The sequence below is a fragment of the Haliotis cracherodii genome, unplaced genomic scaffold, assembly GCF_022045235.1.
Source record: "Haliotis cracherodii isolate W230 unplaced genomic scaffold, xgHalCrac1.p SCAF_2, whole genome shotgun sequence".
Taxonomy (NCBI): Eukaryota; Metazoa; Mollusca; class Gastropoda; order Lepetellida; family Haliotidae; genus Haliotis; species Haliotis cracherodii.
Window position 1 is genome coordinate 13,302,666 of NW_027266275.1, and position 26,072 is coordinate 13,328,737.

The 26,072-nt window shown below is 40.1% G+C and overlaps 1 protein-coding gene across 2 annotated transcripts; it reads right to left on the reverse strand.

Annotated features, from left to right (window-relative positions):
- Positions 1–4,884: 4,884 nt before the first annotated feature.
- On the reverse strand, positions 4,885–18,215 carry LOC139468829 (beta-1,3-galactosyltransferase 5-like). 2 transcript variants are annotated; one of them, XM_071250966.1, is made up of 2 exons: positions 18,139–18,215; positions 4,885–6,420 (listed from the first exon to the last, which is right to left on the reverse strand). In XM_071250966.1, the coding sequence occupies exon 2, from the start codon at positions 6,408–6,410 to the stop codon at positions 5,184–5,186; it is 1,227 nt and encodes a 408-aa protein (XP_071107067.1). In that variant the 5' UTR covers positions 6,411–6,420; positions 18,139–18,215; the 3' UTR covers positions 4,885–5,183. The 2 variants fall into 2 exon arrangements, with proteins under 2 accessions (XP_071107067.1, XP_071107068.1); XM_071250967.1 differs by lacking the exon at positions 18,139–18,215 and adding an exon at positions 11,373–11,424.
- Positions 18,216–26,072: the final 7,857 nt, after the last annotated feature.

The following is a 26,072-nucleotide window of genomic DNA, read 5'->3' on the forward strand; positions in this document are numbered from 1 at the left end:
CTACCTGTTTGCATATCTTCGTCTGATGGTGACAGCCAACACAATGTCGTCTATCACGACTAGCGACTATCATGGCTGCAGAATATACTCTAGTCAGGGTGAAGCAACCCATTGGTTGATACTATGAACAACGCCAGATAGTGAGGCGCGATAACGTCAGGCAGGCCATACATTGCAACCTCACATGTCGACACATGCGACAGACGTGAATATAGTCACGTGCCAAAACCACGATACATCAAGGAACAATTTGAAAAATGAATTTTATTAAATGTTTATTAACTTGTGATACTTTTGTACATATTGAAATTATTTTCGAAGTTAAACCTTTTTTAAACAATGAAGTTGACGTAAAAAATAATAAGCGAAATTGTTGAATGTAAACTAACCTGATGTGGTTTCGGGATCGGCATAAGGCACGCTTGCATCTGAATATAACAGTACAGTTCCAGTGAAGGTGTTTTCAATGGTATACACTGTATTTATTATATATAACTTTTGAAAGTCACGATATGGCTGAAATATTGCCGATGTGACTTAAAATCTTAACTCACTCACTCACTCATTGGTATACACAGTCTACGCACCACAGCAAGCAACATATGTTCATTTTGGGACCTTGTGATCAATTGTTTCTATAGAGCAGACTTGTTTGTATCATGGACTTGTATTGTATTTACTGTTACTTCAACCAAGTATGATCCATTTTTCTGAAACGAGAATATATACTTCTCAAAAGAAAAACGCAAAGCCATATTTGTATGAGGTAGGAAAGTATATTTATACGAGGAACCGTTCAAGGTATTGAGCCAAGATGTTGTGGAGAGAATACTTGGTGATTCTAGTCATCGGTACATAGGAAAAGTCCAAGGTGAAGGTCAGCTACCATCAATAACGCGTATGCCCCCCGTTGGAATCAATAGCGGCCTGACATATCTTGCCCATGGAAGAGACGAGTATGCGATTCACATCCTGGGGAATGGTTGCCCACTCGGCCTGCAACGCAAAAGCAATTTGCTGCAACGTCTGCGGTTGTGGTTGACGTCGGCGTAGACGTCTATCCAATTCATCTCACAGGTGCTCTATCGGGTCCAAATCCGGGGATCTGGAGGACCAGGGGAGACCACCAACGTTGGTGTTGTGTAGACAGGCTCTTGTGATCCGTGCTGAATGTGGCCGAGCGTTGTCCAGCTGGAATACACCGTTGCCGCTGGCTGCCTTTGGGAGGACGTCGACGAAGGAGAAATCTTGATTCGTCCCTGAACCAGACATCTATCCATCGCAGTTGAGGCCATACCCTGTGTTGACGACACTAATGCAGGCGCTGTTGACGGTGTTGTCGACTCAATATGTCGCGTCGAACAGGGTGTTTTGCTCGTAGACCTGCGGCTCTTAAACGGTTTCGTACGGTCTGATCGGAGATTCTACGCAGTCTGGGTATTTAAGATGCGGTTGAGGTGGCTGTTGTCGTCCTTTCACGTAGGTGACACAGTCGGATGTAGCGATCGTGGGCGGGGTGGTTACTCTTGGTCGTCCCGACCATGGCCAATCGCGTGTTGACCCGTGCTGTTGAAACCGATCCCATAGCCTTGTGATGATGCTGGGCGCTACAGTGAAAACTCTGGCTACAGCATCGGGATTCCGCTGCCTGCAAGCGGCCTATAACGTTGTTTCTTTGCCCTACTCTTAATCTTGGCATGTTGTCAATCAATCAAAAACCCTGCACTTTGATACCGTTCATAGTACTGGTGCCCGGGCAGTACGTGCAGCTCCATGGCCCTTTTGTTAATGCACAGGTAGTGTATTTGAAAAGCCAGCAAGTACAATAGATGGAACAATGACACATTTCCGCATTTCTTGGAATCTGGAAAGAAAAGACGCATGATATCAAAGTATAATGTTGATGTATTCTCTTTACATTATTCTGGCATTTGAAAGATACATTTATGGCAAGAATGATGCATTCCCACAAAAGTCCGTGACGCTCCTTCGAGCTAACATTGCATAATTATGTAATACCTTCTACTCTAATCAACTTGTGATTAGGTTAAAGAAGGGTGAATAAACTAAACCTTCTGAGAACTGTTTGGAATTGAACATTGCCTGACGTGGGAAGGCCGATACAGCATTGACCCGATGTGGTCAATAAGACTTCTAGCCCTTGAGTATTCAACATTGAATGATATGATTTAATGCCGAGTTTAGGAGAATTTCAGTTATATCACGGCATGTCAGCTGTATTTGAGATGGAAATGGTAATGTTTTACAGCAAACATTTTGAATTTCACCTCAGAAATTTTTTTTACCGCAGAATTCTGATACTCGTGACTATATGTTTCTATACGATAAGATTGAAAGGTTTCAAGGAATGTCAGAGAACAACCATCTTCCGAAACAGATTCCCTTGGGCGCAAAAAGACAAAACTACATGACAGGTATCCTGTTCTACCAGTAAAACCCGCCACTTACATAAAAACTCGGATTTGTTTCAGATAAATAGGGAAGAAAATAACCCGTGCTGAGGTTTTACCCAAAGAAGAATTGACGTGTTGGATAAAAAAAGTCCTGTTTTAAAAAAAACAAAAGGAGTGTTAGGTTTCAAATTCAATTTAGCGCGGTTAAATCTACAGCTCATCTAACTGTACCTTGAAAACACAGAATGTTTATATCCAAATTTTACAGCAAATAATACGTTACCAATTTTAACAAAGAAATCCATACCTCATCAATACCACATCGGCGCGGAGACAATGCTTCAATAGCTGTCTACGTTTGTCGTGGCGATATGCTGCTGCTAAATATTGTCCATGACAGAGTGGTCTTTGAACTACCTATTCACGGGCGACATGTGCAAGTAAATCAATAGTATTTAGAGGTGAGTAGAAAAGGTGTAAAACGTCGCGTTTAAGATTAATTCACTCGCATTGCGACGTGTATGCACGTGTGTGTGGCGGTTTGTACTAGCAGATTCAGTGAGCAGACGCATTGGTTTACTTGGTTCATTCGCAGGACGGTGGCCAATTGAGTCTTCACTGATCCCCTGCTGGGCCGTAGTGCGAATATTTGTCAAAATCAGTCTTGTAGGTTTCTTGATTGATCAGGATAATGAGGGGGTTTGAGGCCAAAGCAAAGAGTAAATATTTAAGTGATCATCACATTAGATGATGTATGGCAGCAGCAGCAGCTATGAAGAATAAGAAGAAATTTGTGTTACGCATTATACAGTATAAACATAATAGATATTTTGGGAGGATATTAAAACACCTGGCCTATGAGACACTAGAGTCTTTCAGAAATATATAACGTGTATAGAATAAACTATAAGCGCACCCACTCACACGACCCCAAGTCTGCATGTCCTCCCGGACCCAGGACAATTACCACCAGATTATTCCCACCCATTTAAAAAAATTCATTATCATGTTTGTGATTACTTTAATCAGTAAACAATGGGATACATTGTGGATAAAAGTTAGTGTTCAAAAGTTCAAGTAAAACTTAAACTGTCACAAGTACAACCTGATTATTCAGGGCTTGTATCCTCCTTTGGACATACAGGAAACCATCCAGATGCTATAATTTAATATCAAATGCCATCAAGGAACACCTACTACGATTATGAATAAATATGTTCAAAACATAAAAATGAATCAAACACAGTTTAATACAACTTTATGAACGATTATTCTTCATAAACAATTACTATATCTACCATCAAGGGATCAAGAACTTCCCTATATATTTATATTCAGTAAATCACCTCTAACAGTAACACTATCACTCACAGGATATATGTCATCATGGAGTCATTGAGCGGGAGTTGTGTGCTTACCAATCATATGTTATTTTAAGTTACATACAACTCTGACCCAATACTCAGCCTCTCCTCTGAAAACATAATGGTTTAACAAAAACATTAACACTGCTTACATCTTACTTTCAAGAACGCGTGTTATTTATCTAACTGTCAGCAATAGTGAGACACTTTTCATTTAATAACAAAAACACATTTTAGGTTGGAATAGTCCTATCGGTTGTAGTACCATTTACTTGGTGGCAGTTGTCCCAGGTGGCAATCTGTCGGGTGGTAATTGACCGTAGGGAATAGTCTGGGTGGCAATTGTCCTGGTCCCGTCCTCCCATGTATCCATACTCATGTACCGCATACATGCATCCCCCTCCCCCTACCTAAGATACATAAACATCATTCACACTATATCTACGCCTATCCTCGTGTACCCTACACCTACTCACATACCAGCACAACGCACCACATCCAAGTCTTCACACTATATCTACGCCTATCCTCGTGTATCCTACACCTACTCACATACCAACACAACCCACCACATCCAACAGTCATCACACTATATCTACGCCTACCCTCGTGTATCTTACACCTACTCACATACCAACACAACGCACCACATCCAAGTTTTCACACTATATCTACGCCTATCCTCGTGTATCCTATACCTACTCACATACCAACACAACCCACCACATCCAACAGTCATCACACTATATCTACGCCTACCCTCGTGTTTCCTACACCTTCTAACATACCAACACAACCCACCACATCCAACAGACTTCACGCTATTTCTACGCCTACCCTCGTGTTTCCTACACCTACTCACATACCAACACAACCCACCACATCCAACAGTCATCACACTATATCTATGCCTATCCTCGTGTATCTTTCACCTAATGACATACCGACACAACCCACCACATCCCTAGAGGGATAAACTCACCAACGTAGAGACGTTTGAATAAACCAATTTTCACGGGATAAATGCTTAACCATGACGTGAAACAACTGAATGTAAAACTTTTTTCTTTTTATTCGGAAAAATACACACAACAAAATCCGCCAGCAATTATAGTATACTTATATCCATGAACGTGTTCAATCTCATCTGGTCGTAAAGTCGGTGTATGCTCACTTGCTTATCTCTGTACAGCCATATCTCGGTCAAGAATGTACTCTGCTCTGCACAGAAAACTCTTTCCACAACGAACATGTTCTTTTGAAATCTCCCCTTCGTCACCTTTATAGTTTGTATAGTATCATTTAAGAAACAAATGTGACATGGCATTTAATCTTATATAATATATTAATTGTATACTTGCGTTCATACGAGACGTATACACGCAGCACCATTACATATGTACTCCTAAAGCCCCGTGTGATACCAGTTATTCAAATATGTCCATATGCCGTACTTCCGTGTGTCCGTTACACGTGTGCCAGATATCTTTGCTCCACCTAAAAAGGTTTTAGGCACAGGACGACTTTCTGCCCAAAACGTAAACCCGGACACATGGTACAACGTGGCATTGCAGACAGAGGACATCATCCCAGTGATGAAGACATCCTCTATGAATATGTATTGATAGTACTTGGCGTTTTCAAGAATACATTTTCCATAATCCATTGACAGCACGTAGGTATTGCCCGAAACATAGTTAGGAAATAGTGGGAAAGGGTAGACGGATTCACTTATACTCCATTTGCCATTCCTTTTAACATATGGTTTCTCGTAAACATGTCCTAGAACTGAATTCACGGGTTGTAGTGTCTTCAGCAATCTCACAACAAGATCAACGTCCGTAAAAGTGTCTTCATCCGCCTTTAAAACATACTGTGTCCCTGGATGGTACTCCGCGACGTAATGCAATCCTGCTAAAACTTTCAACGTTAGGTTTTCATAAGAGTCGATAAAATTCCCTTGCAATATGTCTCCGTGGATGTTGCTTTCTGCATGAAGATTAGCCTGGTGACGAAAATCTGAGGTTCGTCCCAAAAGAAATATCACCTTTGTATTCAGAGTAAGGTTACTACCGGGCCACATTAGACCACGGCTAACACTACCATATGTCTTCCTTATTGCTGTTCTCGGATGGTGTGCAACTGATAAAACCATGATTATAAGGTACGGTTGGTCATCTGTTTTCATGGATTCAGGTAGTATGTCAAATGAATCAAATGAATATTTAGTCAATATCTTATTTCTCTTTTTGGTGAAATATGACCAATTTATTAATGATGTATATTCTTTGATAACTGATCGATATTGGAATGGTTGTACTTTTCTTGTTCTGGTTTGGTCTGCCTTTCTTCTTTCGTTTTGTACATTTGTTTTGTCCCGTTTGTATTTTGGAAGTGGTAACAGGTTGCCATGGTTGAAGAGGCTGTCTGCCAGGGTTTCAGATACACCAGAAGTTTTCGTCCTGTTATAGTCAACTGGTTTCGTCTGGACAGCTGTCATGTCCTGTTGAATCTTTACGTCATTTCTGTTCTTTGAAATATGTCTCTCTTGGGCGTGCGTGAACAGGTAGTGTATTTGAAAAAATAGACCGCCAGCAAGAACAATACATGGAACAATGACACATTTCCGCATTTCTTGGAATCTGGAAAGAGGAGAAACATGACGTCAAGGTATAATGTTGATGTATTCTCTTTACGTTATTCTGGCATTTGAACGATAATTTATGGCAAGAATAATGCTTTCCCACAAGGGTCCGTGACGCTCCTTCGAGCTAACATTGCATATGTAATAACTTCTACTCTAATCAACTTGTGATTAGGTTAAAGAAGGGCGAATAAACTATACTGAACCTTTTGAGAGCTGTTTTGAATTGAACATTGCCTGGCGTAGGAAAGTCGATACAGCATTTTCCCAACGCGGTTAATAAGACTTAGTCTACTAATCTGTGAGGATTCAACATTGAGTGACATGGTTTAATGTCGCTTTGAACAATATTTTAGTTATATCACGGCGTGTCAGCGGGTTGTTGGAAGTCTCAGACGTTTACATGCATGCGAAGGGTGTGGAATTAATTAGGGGATATTAAGTTTTTATGGTATATATTTTATGGTTTAAGTTTGGTGGGTTAAAAGGCAGTGCCCAGATGATATTATTTTATTCGCTTAGGATACGAACGTCGGTCAGTTTATTTGTCAATTGCAAGCCACAGGCATTCCAACTCATCCACCGGGAATGAGTGATGGAAGAAATATTTGAAAGTGAGGAATGCTATATCCGTGTGTGTGTTAAATCCGGGTAAAAGTAAGTCGTTACCATACTTTCCCCGCTGCATCGGCCAATTCATCAACAAGTTCGTAACGTCTCAGCGGTCCACGACGAAAATGGAGGTAGAAAAGTATGGTTATACCCCCGCCTTCTTTATCCCTCTAACATACTGATAAAATACTAAAGTAATTGAGGTCGGTCGGGTAGCCTCGTGGTTAAAACGTTCGCTCGTCACGCTGAAGACCCGGGTTCGATTCCCGACATGGGTACAATGTGTGAAGCCCATTTCTGGTGTCCCCCGCCGTAATATTGCTGGAATATTGCTAAAATCGATGTAAAACCAAACTCACTCACTCACTAATGTAATTGAACAAAAATATCGAAGTAATGGCCAAGTGACAGTAAAGGTGCTTGCATTCATGTCTGGAGGAAGACTTAAACTAATTCAGGTATCCGTATTTATACTTATGGACATCACTGTACGCTATTTCCAAATACGGAGCTGAAACTATTTCAGATAGACATTTCGTTGCCTCCATGACGTCCGTGACTGCACCACAGTTATAACGTATCCACATATTTTAAGGTCAAGTATTGTTTTCCCCCAATTATTTTGTTGCCTGTAAATCATCAGTTGAACAAATATATGATGAAATGGACTGAGATTTTTGTATTTCCACAGATGAAGGTTTTAATAAAGCCCGTTTTCTAAAAAGTCGTCAACTATTTTGATAACTTAAAAAAATCAATGTAAACTAAATCTAAATGATTAAATATGTCGCACGATGACAACCGAATGTAAAGTAGAAACGTCAATAAGTCAGTCACAGTGACATCACGTCGTAATTCATTTACACCAAATACGTGGGCGATCGGGTAGCCTCGTGGTTAAAACGTTCGCTCGTCACGCTGAAGACCCGGGTTCGATTCCCGACATGGGTACAATGTGTGAAGCCCATTTCTGGTGTCCCCCGCCGTAATATTGCTGGAATATTGCTAAAATCGATGTAAAACCAAACTCACTCACTCACTAATGTAATTGAACAAAAATATCGAAGTAATGGCCAAGTGACAGTAAAGGTGCTTGCATTCATGTCTGGAGGAAGACTTAAACTAATTCAGGTATCCGTATTTATACTTATGGACATCACTGTACGCTATTTCCAAATACGGAGCTGAAACTATTTCAGATAGACATTTCGTTGCCTCCATGACGTCCGTGACTGCACCACAGTTATAACGTATCCACATATTTTAAGGTCAAGTATTGTTTTCCCCCAATTATTTTGTTGCCTGTAAATCATCAGTTGAACAAATATATGATGAAATGGACTGAGATTTTTGTATTTCCACAGATGAAGGTTTTAATAAAGCCCGTTTTCTAAAAAGTCGTCAACTATTTTGATAACTTAAAAAAATCAATGTAAACTAAATCTAAATGATTAAATATGTCGCACGATGACAACCGAATGTAAAGTAGAAACGTCAATAAGTCAGTCACAGTGACATCACGTCGTAATTCATTTACACCAAATACGTGGGCGATCGGGTAGCCTCGTGGTTAAAACGTTCGCTCGTCACGCTGAAGACCCGGGTTCGATTCCCGACATGGGTACAATGTGTGAAGCCCATTTCTGGTGTCCCCCGCCGTAATATTGCTGGAATATTGCTAAAATCGATGTAAAACCAAACTCACTCACTCACTAATGTAATTGAACAAAAATATCGAAGTAATGGCCAAGTGACAGTAAAGGTGCTTGCATTCATGTCTGGAGGAAGACTTAAACTAATTCAGGTATCCGTATTTATACTTATGGACATCACTGTACGCTATTTCCAAATACGGAGCTGAAACTATTTCAGATAGACATTTCGTTGCCTCCATGACGTCCGTGACTGCACCACAGTTATAACGTATCCACATATTTTAAGGTCAAGTATTGTTTTCCCCCAATTATTTTGTTGCCTGTAAATCATCAGTTGAACAAATATATGATGAAATGGACTGAGATTTTTGTATTTCCACAGATGAAGGTTTTAATAAAGCCCGTTTTCTAAAAAGTCGTCAACTATTTTGATAACTTAAAAAAATCAATGTAAACTAAATCTAAATGATTAAATATGTCGCACGATGACAACCGAATGTAAAGTAGAAACGTCAATAAGTCAGTCACAGTGACATCACGTCGTAATTCATTTACACCAAATACGTGGGCGATCGGGTAGCCTCGTGGTTAAAACGTTCGCTCGTCACGCTGAAGACCCGGGTTCGATTCCCGACATGGGTACAATGTGTGAAGCCCATTTCTGGTGTCCCCCGCCGTAATATTGCTGGAATATTGCTAAAATCGATGTAAAACCAAACTCACTCACTCACTAATGTAATTGAACAAAAATATCGAAGTAATGGCCAAGTGACAGTAAAGGTGCTTGCATTCATGTCTGGAGGAAGACTTAAACTAATTCAGGTATCCGTATTTATACTTATGGACATCACTGTACGCTATTTCCAAATACGGAGCTGAAACTATTTCAGATAGACATTTCGTTGCCTCCATGACGTCCGTGACTGCACCACAGTTATAACGTATCCACATATTTTAAGGTCAAGTATTGTTTTCCCCCAATTATTTTGTTGCCTGTAAATCATCAGTTGAACAAATATATGATGAAATGGACTGAGATTTTTGTATTTCCACAGATGAAGGTTTTAATAAAGCCCGTTTTCTAAAAAGTCGTCAACTATTTTGATAACTTAAAAAAATCAATGTAAACTAAATCTAAATGATTAAATATGTCGCACGATGACAACCGAATGTAAAGTAGAAACGTCAATAAGTCAGTCACAGTGACATCACGTCGTAATTCATTTACACCAAATACGTGGGCGATCGGGTAGCCTCGTGGTTAAAACGTTCGCTCGTCACGCTGAAGACCCGGGTTCGATTCCCGACATGGGTACAATGTGTGAAGCCCATTTCTGGTGTCCCCCGCCGTGATATTGCTGGAATATTGCTAAACGCGGTGTAAAACAATACTCACTCACTGCATCAAATACGGAACGTCAAAATGGCCGGGAGAGATTCCCGAAATGGTTCATGAACCTGTGGCGATCACATGAGTTAATCAGCATTGATCAGAAAGGTAATTATAGAGAGGAGTCAAAAAGATACTAATGTAAAGTCATAGATTGCTGCAGACTGTCACTTGTCAATCTAGACATGGATCGAGTCCATAGTTTGGATGTGCATTTCTTCGTTTGTTCACAAGGATGGCTCGTAGCGAGGGTATTCTGGAATGAGCATTCAGGGAAACTCCCTGACTTTTCCCAACGTATGAAAAACGCGAACTTCAAGGTTAAAGGATCTAAATGATCAGAAACAGCGCTTCTATATTGATCCGTGATGGAGAAGTAGTGTGTCAGTGGTGTCGTTATTACAAGAAGAGTCCCGTGAAAAATGAATGAACGTCAACATGAACGTCAGTTTGGCGGTAATGTGACCGACCTAGCTTTCATTCAATGGAAAAGCTTTAGATCGTACTTTAGCCGTGCTTAACATTAAAAAAAGAATTAAAACATGCGACTCAGACATGTAAAATATGAATCCTACCAAAAAACAAACGAAACGAAATTTGAAATAAATATTTCTCACTTTTATACGTTCTTGTGGAATTATGACGACATAAAGTTGCCACGTAAAATCAGACCTGAAATGTCTAAATACAGGAGATTAAATTGTGCACAGCGTACTTTTCGTGTTTTTATCTCAGAATTTTGATAATCCTGACTACATGCTTCCATACGATAAGATTAAATGATGTCAAGGAACGCCATAGAACGACCTGTCTCGACCGTCTGCCGAAACAGTTTCTATTAGGCGCAAAAAGTCAAAACAACGAATAAAACTACACGACAGGTGTCCTGTTCTACCGGTAAAACCCGCCAGTTACATACAAAACTTGGGCGGTCGGGTAGCCTAGTGGTTAAAGCGTTCGCTCGTGACGCCGAAGACCCGGGTTCGATTCCCGACATGGGTACAATGTGTGAAGCCCATTTCTGGTGTCCCCCGCCGTGATATTGCTGGAATATTGCTAAAAACGGCGTAAAACCATACTCACTCACTGACTCACTCACATACAAAACTTGGATTTGTTTCAGATAAATAGGGAAGAAAATAAACCGTGCTAAGGGTTACCCAAAGAAAAATTGCTCAGTGACATGTTGGTAAAAAAGACAACAAATTCAATTCAGCGCGGTTAAATCTACAGCTCACCAAGCTGTACATTGAATGTTTATATCTAAACAGCTAGTAGCTAATAATACGTTACCAATTTCACAAAGAAATCGACCGCCTCCGTGGTCCTGTGGTAGAGCGTCCGCCCGGAGAGCGGAAGGTCCAGGGTTCGATCCCGGGCCGCGTCATACAAAAAGACGTTAAAAGATTGTACTTGTTGTTACCCTGTCTGGCGCTCGGCATTAAGGGGCTAAAACAAGGACTGGTCGGCTCGGAGTCAGTATACTGTGTCTGAGTGGGGTATTCATGTTAAACTGCGGCATGGTATCTCAGTGAGCTAGCACTATAAATCGGCATCAGTCCGGACTAGTACAAGCAGCCACACACACACATACACGTGCATGCACGTGGCTATATAAGTGCAATAATCTTGGACGCGACGTTAAACCAAATTTCACCTCACCTTCACAAAGAAATCCATACATCATCAATACTATACCAGCGCGGAGACAATGCTTCAAAAGCTGTGTCCGTTTGTCGCGGCGATATGCTGCTGTTAAATATTGTCCGAGACACAGTATGAAGTACTTTTTCTTGGGCTGCATGAAGCGACATGTGCAAGTAAATCAATAGTATTTAGAGGCGAGGAGAACGAGTGTAAAACGTCGCGTTTAAGATTAATTCACTCATATTGCGTGTGTCGGTTTGTACTAGCAGTTTCAGCGAGCAGACCCCTTGGTTTTCTTGGTTCATTCGCAGGACGGTAGCCAACTGAATCTTTACTGATCCCCTGCTGGGCCGTAGTGAAGAAGAAGTTGAAGAAGAAGAAGAAAAATAGTGTATTTAAGTGTCCAGCGGTGTATACATAAAATTACATCAATTTATACAAGAGGTAAAATATATTAAAAGATATACATCGCCCGGCCAGCGTGGACCAATTAGACACTAATGTTCTTAAAAGCACTGCAAGTGCTAAACTAGTTATAGTGGACAGTGATTTATTTGTTAATGGTGCACAAAATACGAGATAAAAGTATAATGCTCGTACATTTATGACAAGCATTGCCATACAATGACATGTTTTATACACCATAAAATATACAGAGGCATACAATACTGGAATGGGTTTATGACACGTTGTTATATAGCCTACGTTTGTACATGGATTTAATTAGTGCAGCTACAGAATAGGATAAATAATCGCACTTCATAAGGAATGTGGTCTGATCTATTGGGGTCATGAGACAAAAATAAGTAGTGCGAATATTTGTCAAAATCAGTCATGTAGGTGTCTTGATTGATCAGGATAATGTGGGGATTTGTCGACAAAGCAAAGAGTAAATATTTAAGTGTTTATCAAATTAGATGATGCATTACAGCAGCAGCAGAAGAGAAGAAGAAGAAGTAGAAGAAGAATGTTGTTTAAGTTTCACGCAATGTGCAGTATATAAATACTTAATATTTTGGGAGGATATGTATAACACCTGGCCTATGAGACAGTAAAATCTTTCAGAAACATATAACCGGAGTAGAAACAAATACAAGCGCACCCACTCAGACCAACCCAAGTCCACATATCCCCCCGAAAACAGGACAGTTGCCACCCGAACAATTGTCAACCAGACAATTACCACCGGACAATTACCACCCATAAAAAAACAACATTCAACTAAAATGTTTATTATTCCTTTTTTTCCGTAAATAACGGGGTCATTGTGGATAAAAGTCACTGTTGAACGTTCAAAAGTTCAAGTAAAACTTCAACTGTCACAAGTACCACCTGACCATCAAGGACATTCAGGAAAACATCCAGATGTTATAATTTGATATCAAATGCCATCAAGTAAACTCCTCTACCAGTATGATTAAATATGTTCAAAACATAAAAATGAATGAAAAAACAGTTTCATGCAACTTTATGCGCTATTATTCTTCATTACAAGTAATGTATCTACCATCAAATGATCAAGAACTTCCCTATATATTTATATACAGTAAATCACCTCTAACAGTAACACTATCACAGCATATAAGTCATCATGGAGTCATTGAGCAGGAGTTGTGTGCTTTCCAATGTTATTTTAAGTTACATACAACTCTGACCCAATACTCAGCCTCTCCTCTGAAAACATAATGGTTTTACAAAAACATTAACACTGCTTACATCTTACTTTCAAGAACGCGTGTATATTTATCTAAGTGTCAACAATAGTGAGACACTTTTCATTTAATAACAAAAACATATTTTAGCTTGGAATAGTCCTATCTATCGGTTGTAGTACCATTTACTTGGAGTTATTAAACAATAGTTGGTTCCTCACCAATGCTATTTTAAGTAACATACAACTCTGCCCCCAATACTCCACCTCTCCTCTCTAAACACACTGGTTTTACAAAGAAAACTCCTTTCATCTTACTTTCAAGAACATGTGTTTGTTTATCTCACTGTCAACGATAGTGAGACACTTTTAATTTTATAATATTTTATTTCAAGTGGGAATTGTCCTATGAGTTGTAGTAAATGTACTTGGTAGCAGTTGTCCCAGGTGGCAATTCGCCGGGTGATAATTGACCGAAGGGAATTGCGCGGTCGCAAGGGGGGGCGCGGTCGGGTAGCCTAGTGGTTAAAGCGTTCGCTCGTCACGCTGAGGACCCGGGTTCGAATCCCAACATGGGTACAATGTGTGAAGCCCATTTCTGGTGTCCCCCGCCGTGATATTGCTGGAATATTGCTAAAAGCGGCGTAAGACCAAACTCACTCACTCACTCACTCCCATCCCCCGGGTATCCTATACCTACTCACATACACAAACACAAACCACCATATCCCTGTTGTTGTTGCATGAAGTGTTTAGGAGGTCGTCTTCTGACTAGGCAATTTCGGCTGACCAGTCCCTTTTTGGGACTCCTGTGTGTGAGTAGGGTACACATATCAATTGTGAGTTTGGTGTTCACATAATTTCTGTTTTTGTATTGATATGATATCTATTTTCTTATATTAATATGATTTCATTTTTATCCTTGGCTGCTCTGTTTATATACGTTCGAGTAGCTGTCCATCTCTCAGAAATAGAGTTAGTTTGGCCTTCGCTATTGCATCTCTTCGCTTTAAGAGATCTATGACAGATAGCGGATCTAACTGCAATTCTTGTTTTAACCTAGCCCGGGCTGGGGCATGGTCTTGACATTCTAGTAACACGTGATCAGTGGTTTCAGCCTGATTGCAAGATGAACAAACCTTGTCATAGTGCTTTTTGTGACCGAGTCTGAGGCGTGAGATAGCAATTTAAATTTTCCTTTCATTTGAGTATGTGTTTGGCTTTTGTTGGACCTTGGGTTGAATTTGGTATAGCCATCTGCCGATCTTACGTGCGTCCCATTGGGCTTGCCATCTTTCTGCTATGGAGGCTTTGATTTTGCTTTTTATCTCTAGTTTACTAAAGGGAATAGGCTGTATATCCGCTTTGTCTAGAGCTAGCTTCGCCATTGAGTCTGCATTTTCATTTCCATGAATATCTATGTGAGAGGGGATCCAACACAGCTCCACCTGTTGCCCTTGGTCCGATAGTTTTGTATATTCGTATATAATATTGTTGACTGTGTTTGGCCTGGAGTTTGAGTTTCTGCCACTGATGGCCTGAAGTGCACTTAGCGAGTCTGATAGGACGACTGCCTTTGCTTCCGGAAGTTCCGGAATGAGTTTGAGTGCATGATGAATTGCCTCCAATTCAGCCGTGAATACTGACTGACAGTCAGGCAAGCGAACTGAATGTGCTTGGGTTTGGAGCTGTGGATATGGATCCCGTAACCAGCACTGTTGTTGATAGGATTCTTGGATCCATCAGTGTATATGTGGGCCCAGCTGTCCCAGGTAGTTTGAATTTTAGTGATAGCTACTTATCGTAGTAGGGTTGGGTTTTCTTTTTTAGTGACTTCTGGTGTTAAAGCAGTGTCAACTTTGGGAGTTTTTAAAGTCCAGGGAGGGTGTAACCCTTTGTAGTGACTTTCTGGAGGCTGAATGTCATCACAATTGTGACTTCGAATGAGTTCATGTACTAATATTCCAGATGGCTTTAGTGAGGGATTTTTTCGAGCTAGGGCTTCATCTCGAGTGTTTTTGTCTTGCCATATCTTTTTAACCAAAGGGTTTGATGTTCGTCCCCAGAACGATAAAATTGCCTGCTCTCTTCTTAGTTTCAGTGGGAGTTCTCCCGTTTCTACTTGTAGTGCTTCTAGTGAGGTGCGTGTTGCTGCGCCTGGGGCCAGCATGAGGGCTTTGTATTGTATTCTGTCTAGGCGCCTCAAGAGAGTATTTGATGCTGAATGAAAAGCCTCACAACCATAGTCAATTTTTGATCTGATAAGAGATTTGTAGAGGTCCAGATGAGTGTCCCTCGATCCCATATCCCTACATCCATATCACTATATCTACACCCCCTGTGTATCCTACACCTACTCACATACACACGCAACCCACCATATCCCTACATCCATCTCACAATATCTCCGGCTACACTCGTGTATCTATACACCGCCTACTCACATACATACACAACCCAAAATATCCCTACATACACCTCACTGTATCATCCAACTGGACTTGTTGACAGAAACTCGTGACCGATTGTATTCCTACAACAACTAAACAACAAAGTACAAATTACCATTATAATAAACAAATATGTTCAAAATTGCTTTTGGGGGTGGTGTGTTCAGCTTCCTGTACTCGGAAAAGGAGCTGGCTAAGTCATTTGTTTTGTTTTTATTGCTGCTCTAAGACCAAACTGTGCACACACGTAAAGGTAATAGCTGTTGAATGCTTAATTATTAAAAAAATGTAACGTTACTATAGAAGTCTATGGGAAACCAATTGGTTTTGTGTAACCTAGGGACAGACGCTCTGTCCACTACACCAAGAAGGCAATACCAGGGTATTTTGAAATTCAAGAAAAAAGAAATATGATTTTGAGGTATGAATCAAATGATGGTAGAGTCCCTTTTTTGAAATTTTTATCTTATGTTCACCAGCATAGTTCTCCTTATATTTTTATCGACAATATTATTTATTGATTCGAGCTGCGTTTTTCCTTATATGTTTCTGCAGCTGTAAGAATAATCAGTCGGCAGTAGTGCAGTTTAAAAACAATACAGCCATTTTCAGCCATTAGATAGAATAGGGGCATAAGAAAGTATTCCAAGTGTGTTATTTATTTAATTGAAAGAATTCTAGTTAAATTTGATTATTAAAGCATCACTTATTGCTGCAATAGTTTATAAAAATAAGGTGTGGCTGAGTAATTCTGTGTGGTAGAAAATAATTTGGTTCAATGAAGAACGTCAGTTTCGCGGTCATGTGACCGACCACTCATTCAATGGAAAAGCTTTATACCGTACTGTAGCCGTACTTAACATAAAATCTTTATTTGACATGCGACTCAGACATGCAAAATATGAATCTTACAATTAAACGAAATTTGAAATAAATATTTCTTACTTATCACGTTCTTGTGATATTAAGACGGCAAGCAAATGACACGTTAAACAAGACGTGAAATGGCTAAATACAAGAGATTAAAATGTGCAAAAATGTGTATCAATTGTTGAGGCGGAAATGGTGATGTTTTTACAGCATACTTTTGGTAAATGTACCCTAGAATGTTGGCAATTTTACCAACTTGGGCTAGCTAGCGTTTATTTTGAATTTGTATTATTTGCTGGGCGAAATCGCTAACTAATAATAAGATTTACACATTTATTATAAATAGCAGAATGTTTATAAGTTGAGAAATAGGTTAGTTCACGTATTTGATCTATTTCTACAATCTGTCACCTCTACAATGAAAGATACACATTCGATTTCCAAGAAATGACTTCAGTCCAAACTGGTTACAAAGAAATTAACAGATATATCTTTTGACTCTGTTTGGAGGGTTATTTTTCAACTCCTTTTTTAAAAACTATGAGTTTTGAACCCGTATTTTAAACAACCCAAGACCATTGGTATATTAATGGTGAACTTTAGTAATATTTGTTACATTTATAACTACCTGACCCCTGGCCCTTTTCGAAATGTTCAAAGCCAGCCGACCCTTATGCCCTGTGTATTTAAGCGTTGCAAAAAGGAGCACACTTTTCGTCACTTGTCGTCATTGTAGAATGGAGATAAACCTACTGTTCTAAAGCAGTTCCATATCAAAATAAGAGGTATCTACTCACCAGTGGGACTATATCCAATTCAAAACAGAGTGGGTTTATCTCCTAATTGAAAATCAAACATACATGTTGAAATCAACTGAGAGGAAAAGCTTGCTTTGCCCCTAAGTTTATATGTGCATGTATCAAGTAATTTAAATTACCTTTGCAATGCCGTGGGGATTCAGGGTTAGAATTCGTCCTTATAGCGGGGACTTAATCGACCGGCATTTAATTATAACAGCATTTCATTATAACATGGTGGGTACCTTTACGTCTGGGAAATGTAGACGTCATATACCGGACATAACCCATATGGTTGGTGAAATTAACAACTGAAAAAATCGAATTCATCCTTCTAGTTTTGCAATAAATTTGCCCGGTCCCTGGAATATATTAAAACTCATGAAAATAGATTGATACTACGTAATTGGATACTATACAGGATGTTCAAATATTTCATCATAAGATATACAATAGAGTAAATCCTGTACTAATATATAGCTGTGTATGGAAAAATAAATAACGAAATATATTTCTTTTACTTTTGTAAAACGGAATTACAAAACAGGTTACTGATAACAAGGTATTACCTTTACACTATATATGTATTATCGGCAATGACATCCTAGCATTAAGGTGTGGCATAGCGATTTTAATCAACTTACCAGATAATCGTCACTATAACTAGAAAGATGTAGATAGGTAGATACGAACTGTTGAACCGTGCGCGCTGAGACTGATGCAAGCTGACTCTCTGGTATACGAGGGAGTGTATTTTACCCATAATGCCCTTCCCGTGGAGGTTGCATCTGTTGCCTTCATTACGATGTTATATCAATAACATACCACAATAGTGGGAAAGTCATTAAATTATGTCTCTAACATACACTTGAACAGAACATAATCAATGGTATATTTTCTACAACTTGCAACAGGTAAGATTCAGTGCGCAGCATAAATAAAAGAATATTAATGTGCAAAATATACAACAGATATTATAATACTATAGCCATATATACTTATAGCCACTATCAATTTATGATTATGAATTTATTGCGCTTTTATTTCACGATGTTTTCTCGGGTATTTCGTGGAAAGTTGTACAGCGACCATGGCAGATATTACACGGTATCACCAGACCCAAAGGCAACCAAAGGTAGTAACAGTATTCCAGTTAAATCACCGCATGTCAGCTTGAAGTGAGGAAAGTGATGCAGATCTTAGATGTTCTCAACTTATAGGATCCTGCCAAACCAAGAAACATAATTAGGGCGCATCGGGATTCAAACCCAAGATCATAGGTTTCTGGAAAGCCTAAAGGACGAAAGAAAGTCTGCACAAAGAATTTCGGCAACTCAGAACGACTGGGTTACCCCGCTAACAAGTTTGTTGAAATTGAACCTCTGTTTGTATTATATCAATATGAGGATCCTCACCAGAAAAAATCTTCAACCAGTCAAAACGAATATAAATGCAAATAGAAAAAATATCCCGGTGTAGTAACCTCAAATCACTGCCCTCGACTAGGCCCAAAACACTCCCTCAATCCTCTGATCAATCACAGGGGCGGTCTGGTAGCCTAGTGGTTACATCGTTCGCTCGTCACGCCGAAGACCCGGGTTTGATTCCCGACATGGGCACAATGTGTGAAGCCTTTTCTCTGGCGTCCCCTGTCTTGATATTGCTGGAATATTGCTAAAAGCGGAGTAAAACCTTACTCACTAACTCACTCATTCACTCAATCAAATCAATCCCCCACATTTTTTACAGTATTTTACTTTTTTTTTCGGATTTTGCATACAGTTCAAAAGCGTTCAGATGTTCATGTGACCCTCTTCTTAGCCGAAAAGGATTCTTTAGTTGTTGTAGTGGTCAAAATTTCATCGTTTTCATTTAGCTTCTAAAAGGGTATATTCATTTTCCGTTTTTTTTGCAATTTGTAATATTCCCATTCCGTTTTAAGTTCTAAAATTTGTATTAACTGGTCTTAAGCCACTGCCCTTCTAAATATATAACAAGGGGAGGTAAATGCTCTGGAGTAAGTTTTTCAAGCCATGTGGTAGCCAGAAGTCACATGTCCAAGTCACCAAGTCACCAAGTCACCAAGTCAAATTTATGGTCTGAAACAATGGTAAGCCAGTTTCACAATTTCACACCAAGCCTCCAACAATTCATGTAAATGCAATGTAACATTACATATGTAATGCTAAACTTTTAGTAATTCTCTAGAGTTTAGAACTGATTCACCCTGTGTGTGTTAGTTCTTCTGTAGAAGCTCACTTTGCCTTACTTGCCCATGAAGTTCAAATGTGAGCCTAGTTCTCTTGAAGTTAATTATTGTTTAATATGTATAGACATTTAATTGTCTGTTTTTGTTAAGCACTGAGACAGCTTCTCATCTGTTTCAGTCAATCTGTATGCGCAAAAGAGCAAAAGAAAATAGATAAGAAAGAATGAAAGAAATCAGAATAAAAAATTAAGAGCAAAAGAGACTTGGTCATTACAGTTGTCGACATTGTAGGTGTGGTATATACTTCACACCTTACTGTTACACTTCTGCATATCTCGCCAATAGTCTGGTTGAAAGTCACTCCGATTCCAATTTAGTATTTTCTAATCATCATTTATCATGTCAGGGTTACGTCCAACTTGAGCGCCTGAAAATAATAAGACGCGCCTACACAGCTGTGTGTACCCATATATAACATCTTAAGTTACATTTCTCCTGGTCCTTCTTTTTGAGAATGTATTTTTTCATTTGGGTTTCATAATATTAGAAATCAGAGGATATGATAATTGAACACTGTATGCCCTTTACATAACATATACATGTACAATCAACACACTTCTGTCGTGTTTACCCATCAACTGGGCCGCCTGTAGTTTCAAGCTCATGCTGAACCCGGTTTCACTCACTGTCTTACAGTTACAGTGAGTGAGTGAATATGGTTTTACGCTGCTTTTAGCAATATTCCAGCAATATCACGGCGGGGGACACCAGAAATGGGCTCCACACATTGTACCCATGTCGGGATTCGAACCCGGGTCTTTGGTACAACGAGCGAACGCTTCAACCACTAGGCTACCCGACCGCCTCCTTACAGTTACATATGTCGTCTATCAAAAGTATTCATGTTTCTGATGAAGTGCTTAGTATGACTTGAAGGCAAGTACGAGTATAACGGTAAAAATCACATGTTGTGTACTAAAACACGTGTTATTTTAAAGGAAATTAAATATACATAGTTGTCTGTTCAGGAAACCAATTCTAAGTATTGTTTCGTGATAAAACGTTAATCCACAATAGCTTGTCTCTTGCTGAAATGATGTTTTGTTTGTTTGTTGTTTAACGCCGCACTCAGCAATATTCCAGCTATATGACGGCGGTCTGTAAAAAATCGAGTCTGGACCAGACAATCTAGTGATTGACACAATTAGCATCGATCTACGCAAATAGGATCGATGACATGCATCAACAAAGTCAGCGAGCCTGACCACCCGATCCCGTGAGTCGCCTCTTACGACAAGCATAGTCGCCATTTACGGCAAGCATGGGTTGCTGAATTCTACCCCGGATCTTCACGGGTACTGTAATGATGTAGTAATGCGTAATGCATATCGACCAATACTCATGTCGTAGACAACCATTGTTATAGAAATATATCACATAGAGGCTGGAGCATGACCTAAATTTTCCAATGAAACCTATTCCATTGAGCGTCTTTGCCTCAGATGAAGTTATTGTCTGCAAGATGGGACTTTGTCATTGTCCCAATTGCAAAATGAATGCACATCTAGAACGAATTGAGAGTATTGATATCTGAAACGGTTTCTTCACACGAAGTAGCGTTTAGGGTTCCAATCATAAACACACAGATGTCTTTTTTTGAAAGAGAGAGATACTTTAATCTTTCCTTACATTAAATTGATTCAAGACGCGTTCAATGGGTAAAACATGGTCTGGGCTCAATGATTACTTTGGATTCTGTGGATGGTGTGCTGCTGGAGATAAACATTGAAGACAAAACGTCGACCAACATGCCTTGTGAACGGGACAACATCCAAAAATCTAAGTTCGTAATATCCGTCAGTTCGTTGTAGTGAGTGAGTTGGGTTTAACGCTGCTTTCAACAGTATTCCAGTTATATCACGGCGTGTCAGCTTAATGTGGGAGGAAAGCCCCAAGTGATGCAGGTCTCAGACGTTTACCACTTCGGTGAAACCCACGAGCACGGGTATGGTGCTGACAAACCTAGAAACATAATTTGGGCGAACCGGGATTTGAACCCATAAATCATAGGTTTCTGGCATACCCAAGGGACGCAACTCCGCACAGCGAATAGCGGCGCCTTAGACGACAGGGCCACCCGTGCCCCCTAGTTCGTTCTAAGCGTGTTCGTTATAAACGTATTTTACTGTAGTGGAAAGAGATTCCAATCGTCGATTTGATTCGCCGCTTGAGCTTGATTTCGAAGGGCCTTGCTACAAGCCAATCGATCCGATACTCTTGACCCGTGAAGCCCTTGTTCATTTTGTAATACATTTGTTAATTGTATACCATTTGACGGATTGGAATCGGCAGTTGGAAAGATGCAACAAGACTAGCTACACTTCATTGCATCTGACGAACTGGAATTTATTTACTCAGCATTATTTGGTATTGTTGCCGCTGATATTTCAAAAGTTTACATGACACTCACATTATACTTCAAACAATAAGTTGGTATAGATAGATATTATTTGTCAATATTCATTTTGCGAATATTGACGGGATAAACAGCATTATTTGTGAATGAAGCCTTCTTCCACGACACAATCAGTAAAGGCAGTAACTTAACTTAAAAACATATTGGGTGCCTACCGTAGTAATCAGATATACTTTCAATGCTAGCTACTGTTTCCTTTGTGAGATAACTGATACAACAAAAAACATATATGAACAGACCCTCTTGATTTGTAGTCCTTCCCGCTACCACTCACGCTACATGACTGAGTGACATCCGTTTTACGCTGCTTTGAACTCTATTTCTAAATGTCTGAATGTTTCAATAGCCTCAGAGTAAGTGAGTGTGTGAGTTGAGTTTAACGCCGTGTGAACAGTGTTCTTGTTTCATCACAGTGTGTCAACTTGATGTGTGAAGAAAGACCGAAGTGATTCTTGTCTCAGACGTATACCTCTTATATTAGTGAAACCCACGAGCACGGGTATGGCGCTGACAAACCCAGAAACATAATCATGGCAAACCGGGATTCGAACCCACGATCGTATTTTTCTGGCCCAAGGGACGAAAACCTGCACAACAAAGGGCGGCAGTTTAGACGACTGGGCCACCCGTGCCATATCAATAGTATCAGCACTATTTGATGGGTATTAACTAATTTAGTGTGATTGAGCAGAATGCGCCACTTTCTAAAGTTCATAAGAACAGTTAAAGTTAACATTAATGTGTAAAAAGTACTCTTACTACCAGAAATGGTGCAAGTGACTACCAGAAAGCGGATTGTGTCTATAAACTACAGTAACACTTAACTACTAATGGCTTTAATGGAAGATGAAGACGCGACATAACTGAAACGACGAAACGCAGTGATGGTACCGATTAACGATGCTCACAACTTTGTATCGTCGCATCATCGAATCGTACCATTGTGTCATCGTCTCGTGTCATCGAATCGTGCCATCGCATCATCGAACTGTATCATCGAATCATACTCTCGTGTCATCGTCTCATGATCTCGAACCGTCGTACCATCCTGTCATATCATCTTGCCTTCGTGTCATTGCATCGTGCCTTCGTGTTATGACATCGTGACTTCGTGTCATCGCATCGTTCCTTCGTGTCATGACATTATGACTTCGTGTCATCGCATCGTGCATTCTTGTCATCGCATCGTACCGTCGTGTCATCGCATCGTTCCGTCGTGTCGTGACCTCATGCCTTCGTGTTAGGACATCGTGCCTTCGTGTCATGCCCTCATGCATTCGTGACATCGTATCGTACCATCGTGTCATCGCATCTTACCTTACTGTCCTCCGAGTCAACTTAGAGGCTGAAGTGTTTATATATATCCCGTACGTACAATCTCTCTCAGTTCGACCACAAATTCAACGTATTTGATACTTTGGATATATATGGGAAACATAATGCAGTACGAATCTATTTATAGACTCCTGTTATTGATAATCTTCTCGTGGAGTAAGAACAGTTATAGAGAATTAAAGTAATTCACTTCACGTGACTACTGTCAGACAAGGATCCCGTAGGCGAATGGTGCTCCCGTGTCGAAGGTCTGTCAACTTTTGTCGTTCTCCCACTGACTTCCATGCTGCCAAAAAAAAATTCAAACAGTTATTAGATTTTGTGAACCAAAATATCAAAATTGGTTTTCTGATAAGTATGTTAGTTGTGGATTCATCGAAGAAACGTTCAAGTAATTTATGAAAAAAAGGCTTGGAACATTTTGCGCAAAATCGAAAAGCCAACTGGGTTTTGACACAAACACTTACTTTTGTATGCAAATTGTGTCGGTGGTGGGTGCTGCAGGTCATCACAGATTTTCAGTGATCCATTCATGTCGTTTTTATCACTATTTTGCTATTATATGATTGTTGAGAAAGTTCAAAGCAACAAAGTCTATCAACATTCATATCAACCAAATTTTCATGACGAATTTTAAACATTTCCCCACTTCAAGGATGGCTGCTGCTGATGGGTCACTGAAAGCGCCCTGATGAAGCGGAATGTACTCACTAGCAGTGTAGACCCACGAAGGTCCGGGTGAAAATAGGTCTTCAGCAACCCTTGCTTGATGTAAAGCGACTGTGCTTGGCTTGCTGACTTGGTTGATGCATGTCATCGTATCTCAATTGCGTAGATCGATACTCATGATGTCACTGGATTGTCAGGTCCAGACTCGATTATTGACAGACCGCCGTCATTGCTGAGTGCGGCGGTAAACAACAAACAAACAAAACAAACACTTGCAGTGTTAGGCTGTTTATAATCAAAAGCCGCCCGTCTCGTATCTATTACTTTTAGCAGTTCAGTTGAGTAACGGGTTAAGGAATGGTGTCGGGGAATATGGTGACGTATTGGAAGGGGGGGGGGGGGAGGGAATTATTAAAGTATAATTGGGGGTAAATGGGGGTTACACCCCCCTTTTTTCAAATACATCGCAAGACGGTAAGTTCATTCTGTTACTTGAACAATGTATTTTGTTGGGCGTACAACACAGCGGGGTTCAAGGCAGGTACAATCCCACCTTTATGACATTTTTAAAGCAAAATCGCAAAGTAAAATAAAAGCATGTGAATCTTCATAGGAAAATGATCATCGATAGATACTTTCTCATTCAAACAAATCATTTGAAACGTTGAATTCGTATTGACTGTCATATAGGCCCTAAGTCTGTGGATCCATCTAGACATAGTTCAATTTCTTTTTCTGCTTCTTTTTCATCTTTTTCTTAAACGATCATTTTGCTTCCTAAGTTTAATAAATGTAAACACGGCTGGTGAACTTAGAAACTGATCAATTGAACAACTGAAATATTTCTTTTCTGATCATGTTTTGAACAAAATAATTGTCATACATTCCCGCATTCGTCCTATACCTATGCAAAGATGTCTTCACTGTATTCCAAATCGACTCTGTTTTATTTGTACAAGCCACAGTTTATGAATTTACAAGTTATGAGCGAAGTTGCATTCGTAGTAACGAGTCCATATGTGGAAAGTCACATGATCAGGCACGTGACGTCTTACGTCATTTATGTCCCGCCCACAAACAACAAGAAGTCCACAGTACGATAATTCGGCTTCACTTTCTATCGTAAAACTCTCGGCCCCCACAGGGGCGGAGTTTTAGACCATACTTTTCACGTCTAGCTCATTTTTTTGGGGTCCTTTTTGCTAAACAATGCCTCCTAACGGATTTCGGCACGCTTGCGCGTGCGCGCTTATATATAAGCGAAGCTGCCGATAGCAGCGGTTTCCTTACGGAAACCCCCGAAGTGGGGACCCAAATACTGCAGTTGACCCGAAACCCGGTCCCAATTATGTTTCGTGATTTGTCAGCACCATACCTGTGCTCGTGGGTTTCACCGAAGTGGTAAGCGTCTGAGACCTGCATCACTTCGGGCTTTCCTCCAACCTTAAGCTGACACGCCATGATATAACTGGAATACTGTTAAAGCGGCGTTAAACCAAACTCACTCACTCACTACTAGAAACCCGTGAAAATCCGGGTAAGAATTAGTGCTTGTTGTAAGAGGCAACTTTCGGGATCGGGTGGTCAGACTTCCTGACTTGGTTGAAGCATGTCACCCGAAGGCGTATCCCATTTGCGTAGATCGATGCTCATGAAGTCAGTTGTACTTAGTACTCGATTATTCACAGATTTCCTTCAAATAGATGGAATATTGCTGAGTGCGGCGTTAAACAACAAACAAACAAACAAACAAAATGTTCTCCAAATCTGGCTCCAAGTGACTTTTCAAGTGTGCGGGGTCGGCGATATAACCAGGATCAGAATTTGACTTTATACAAAACAGGGATAACTAACCTTGAGAAGAGAGGGACTGCAAGGATAGTACTACC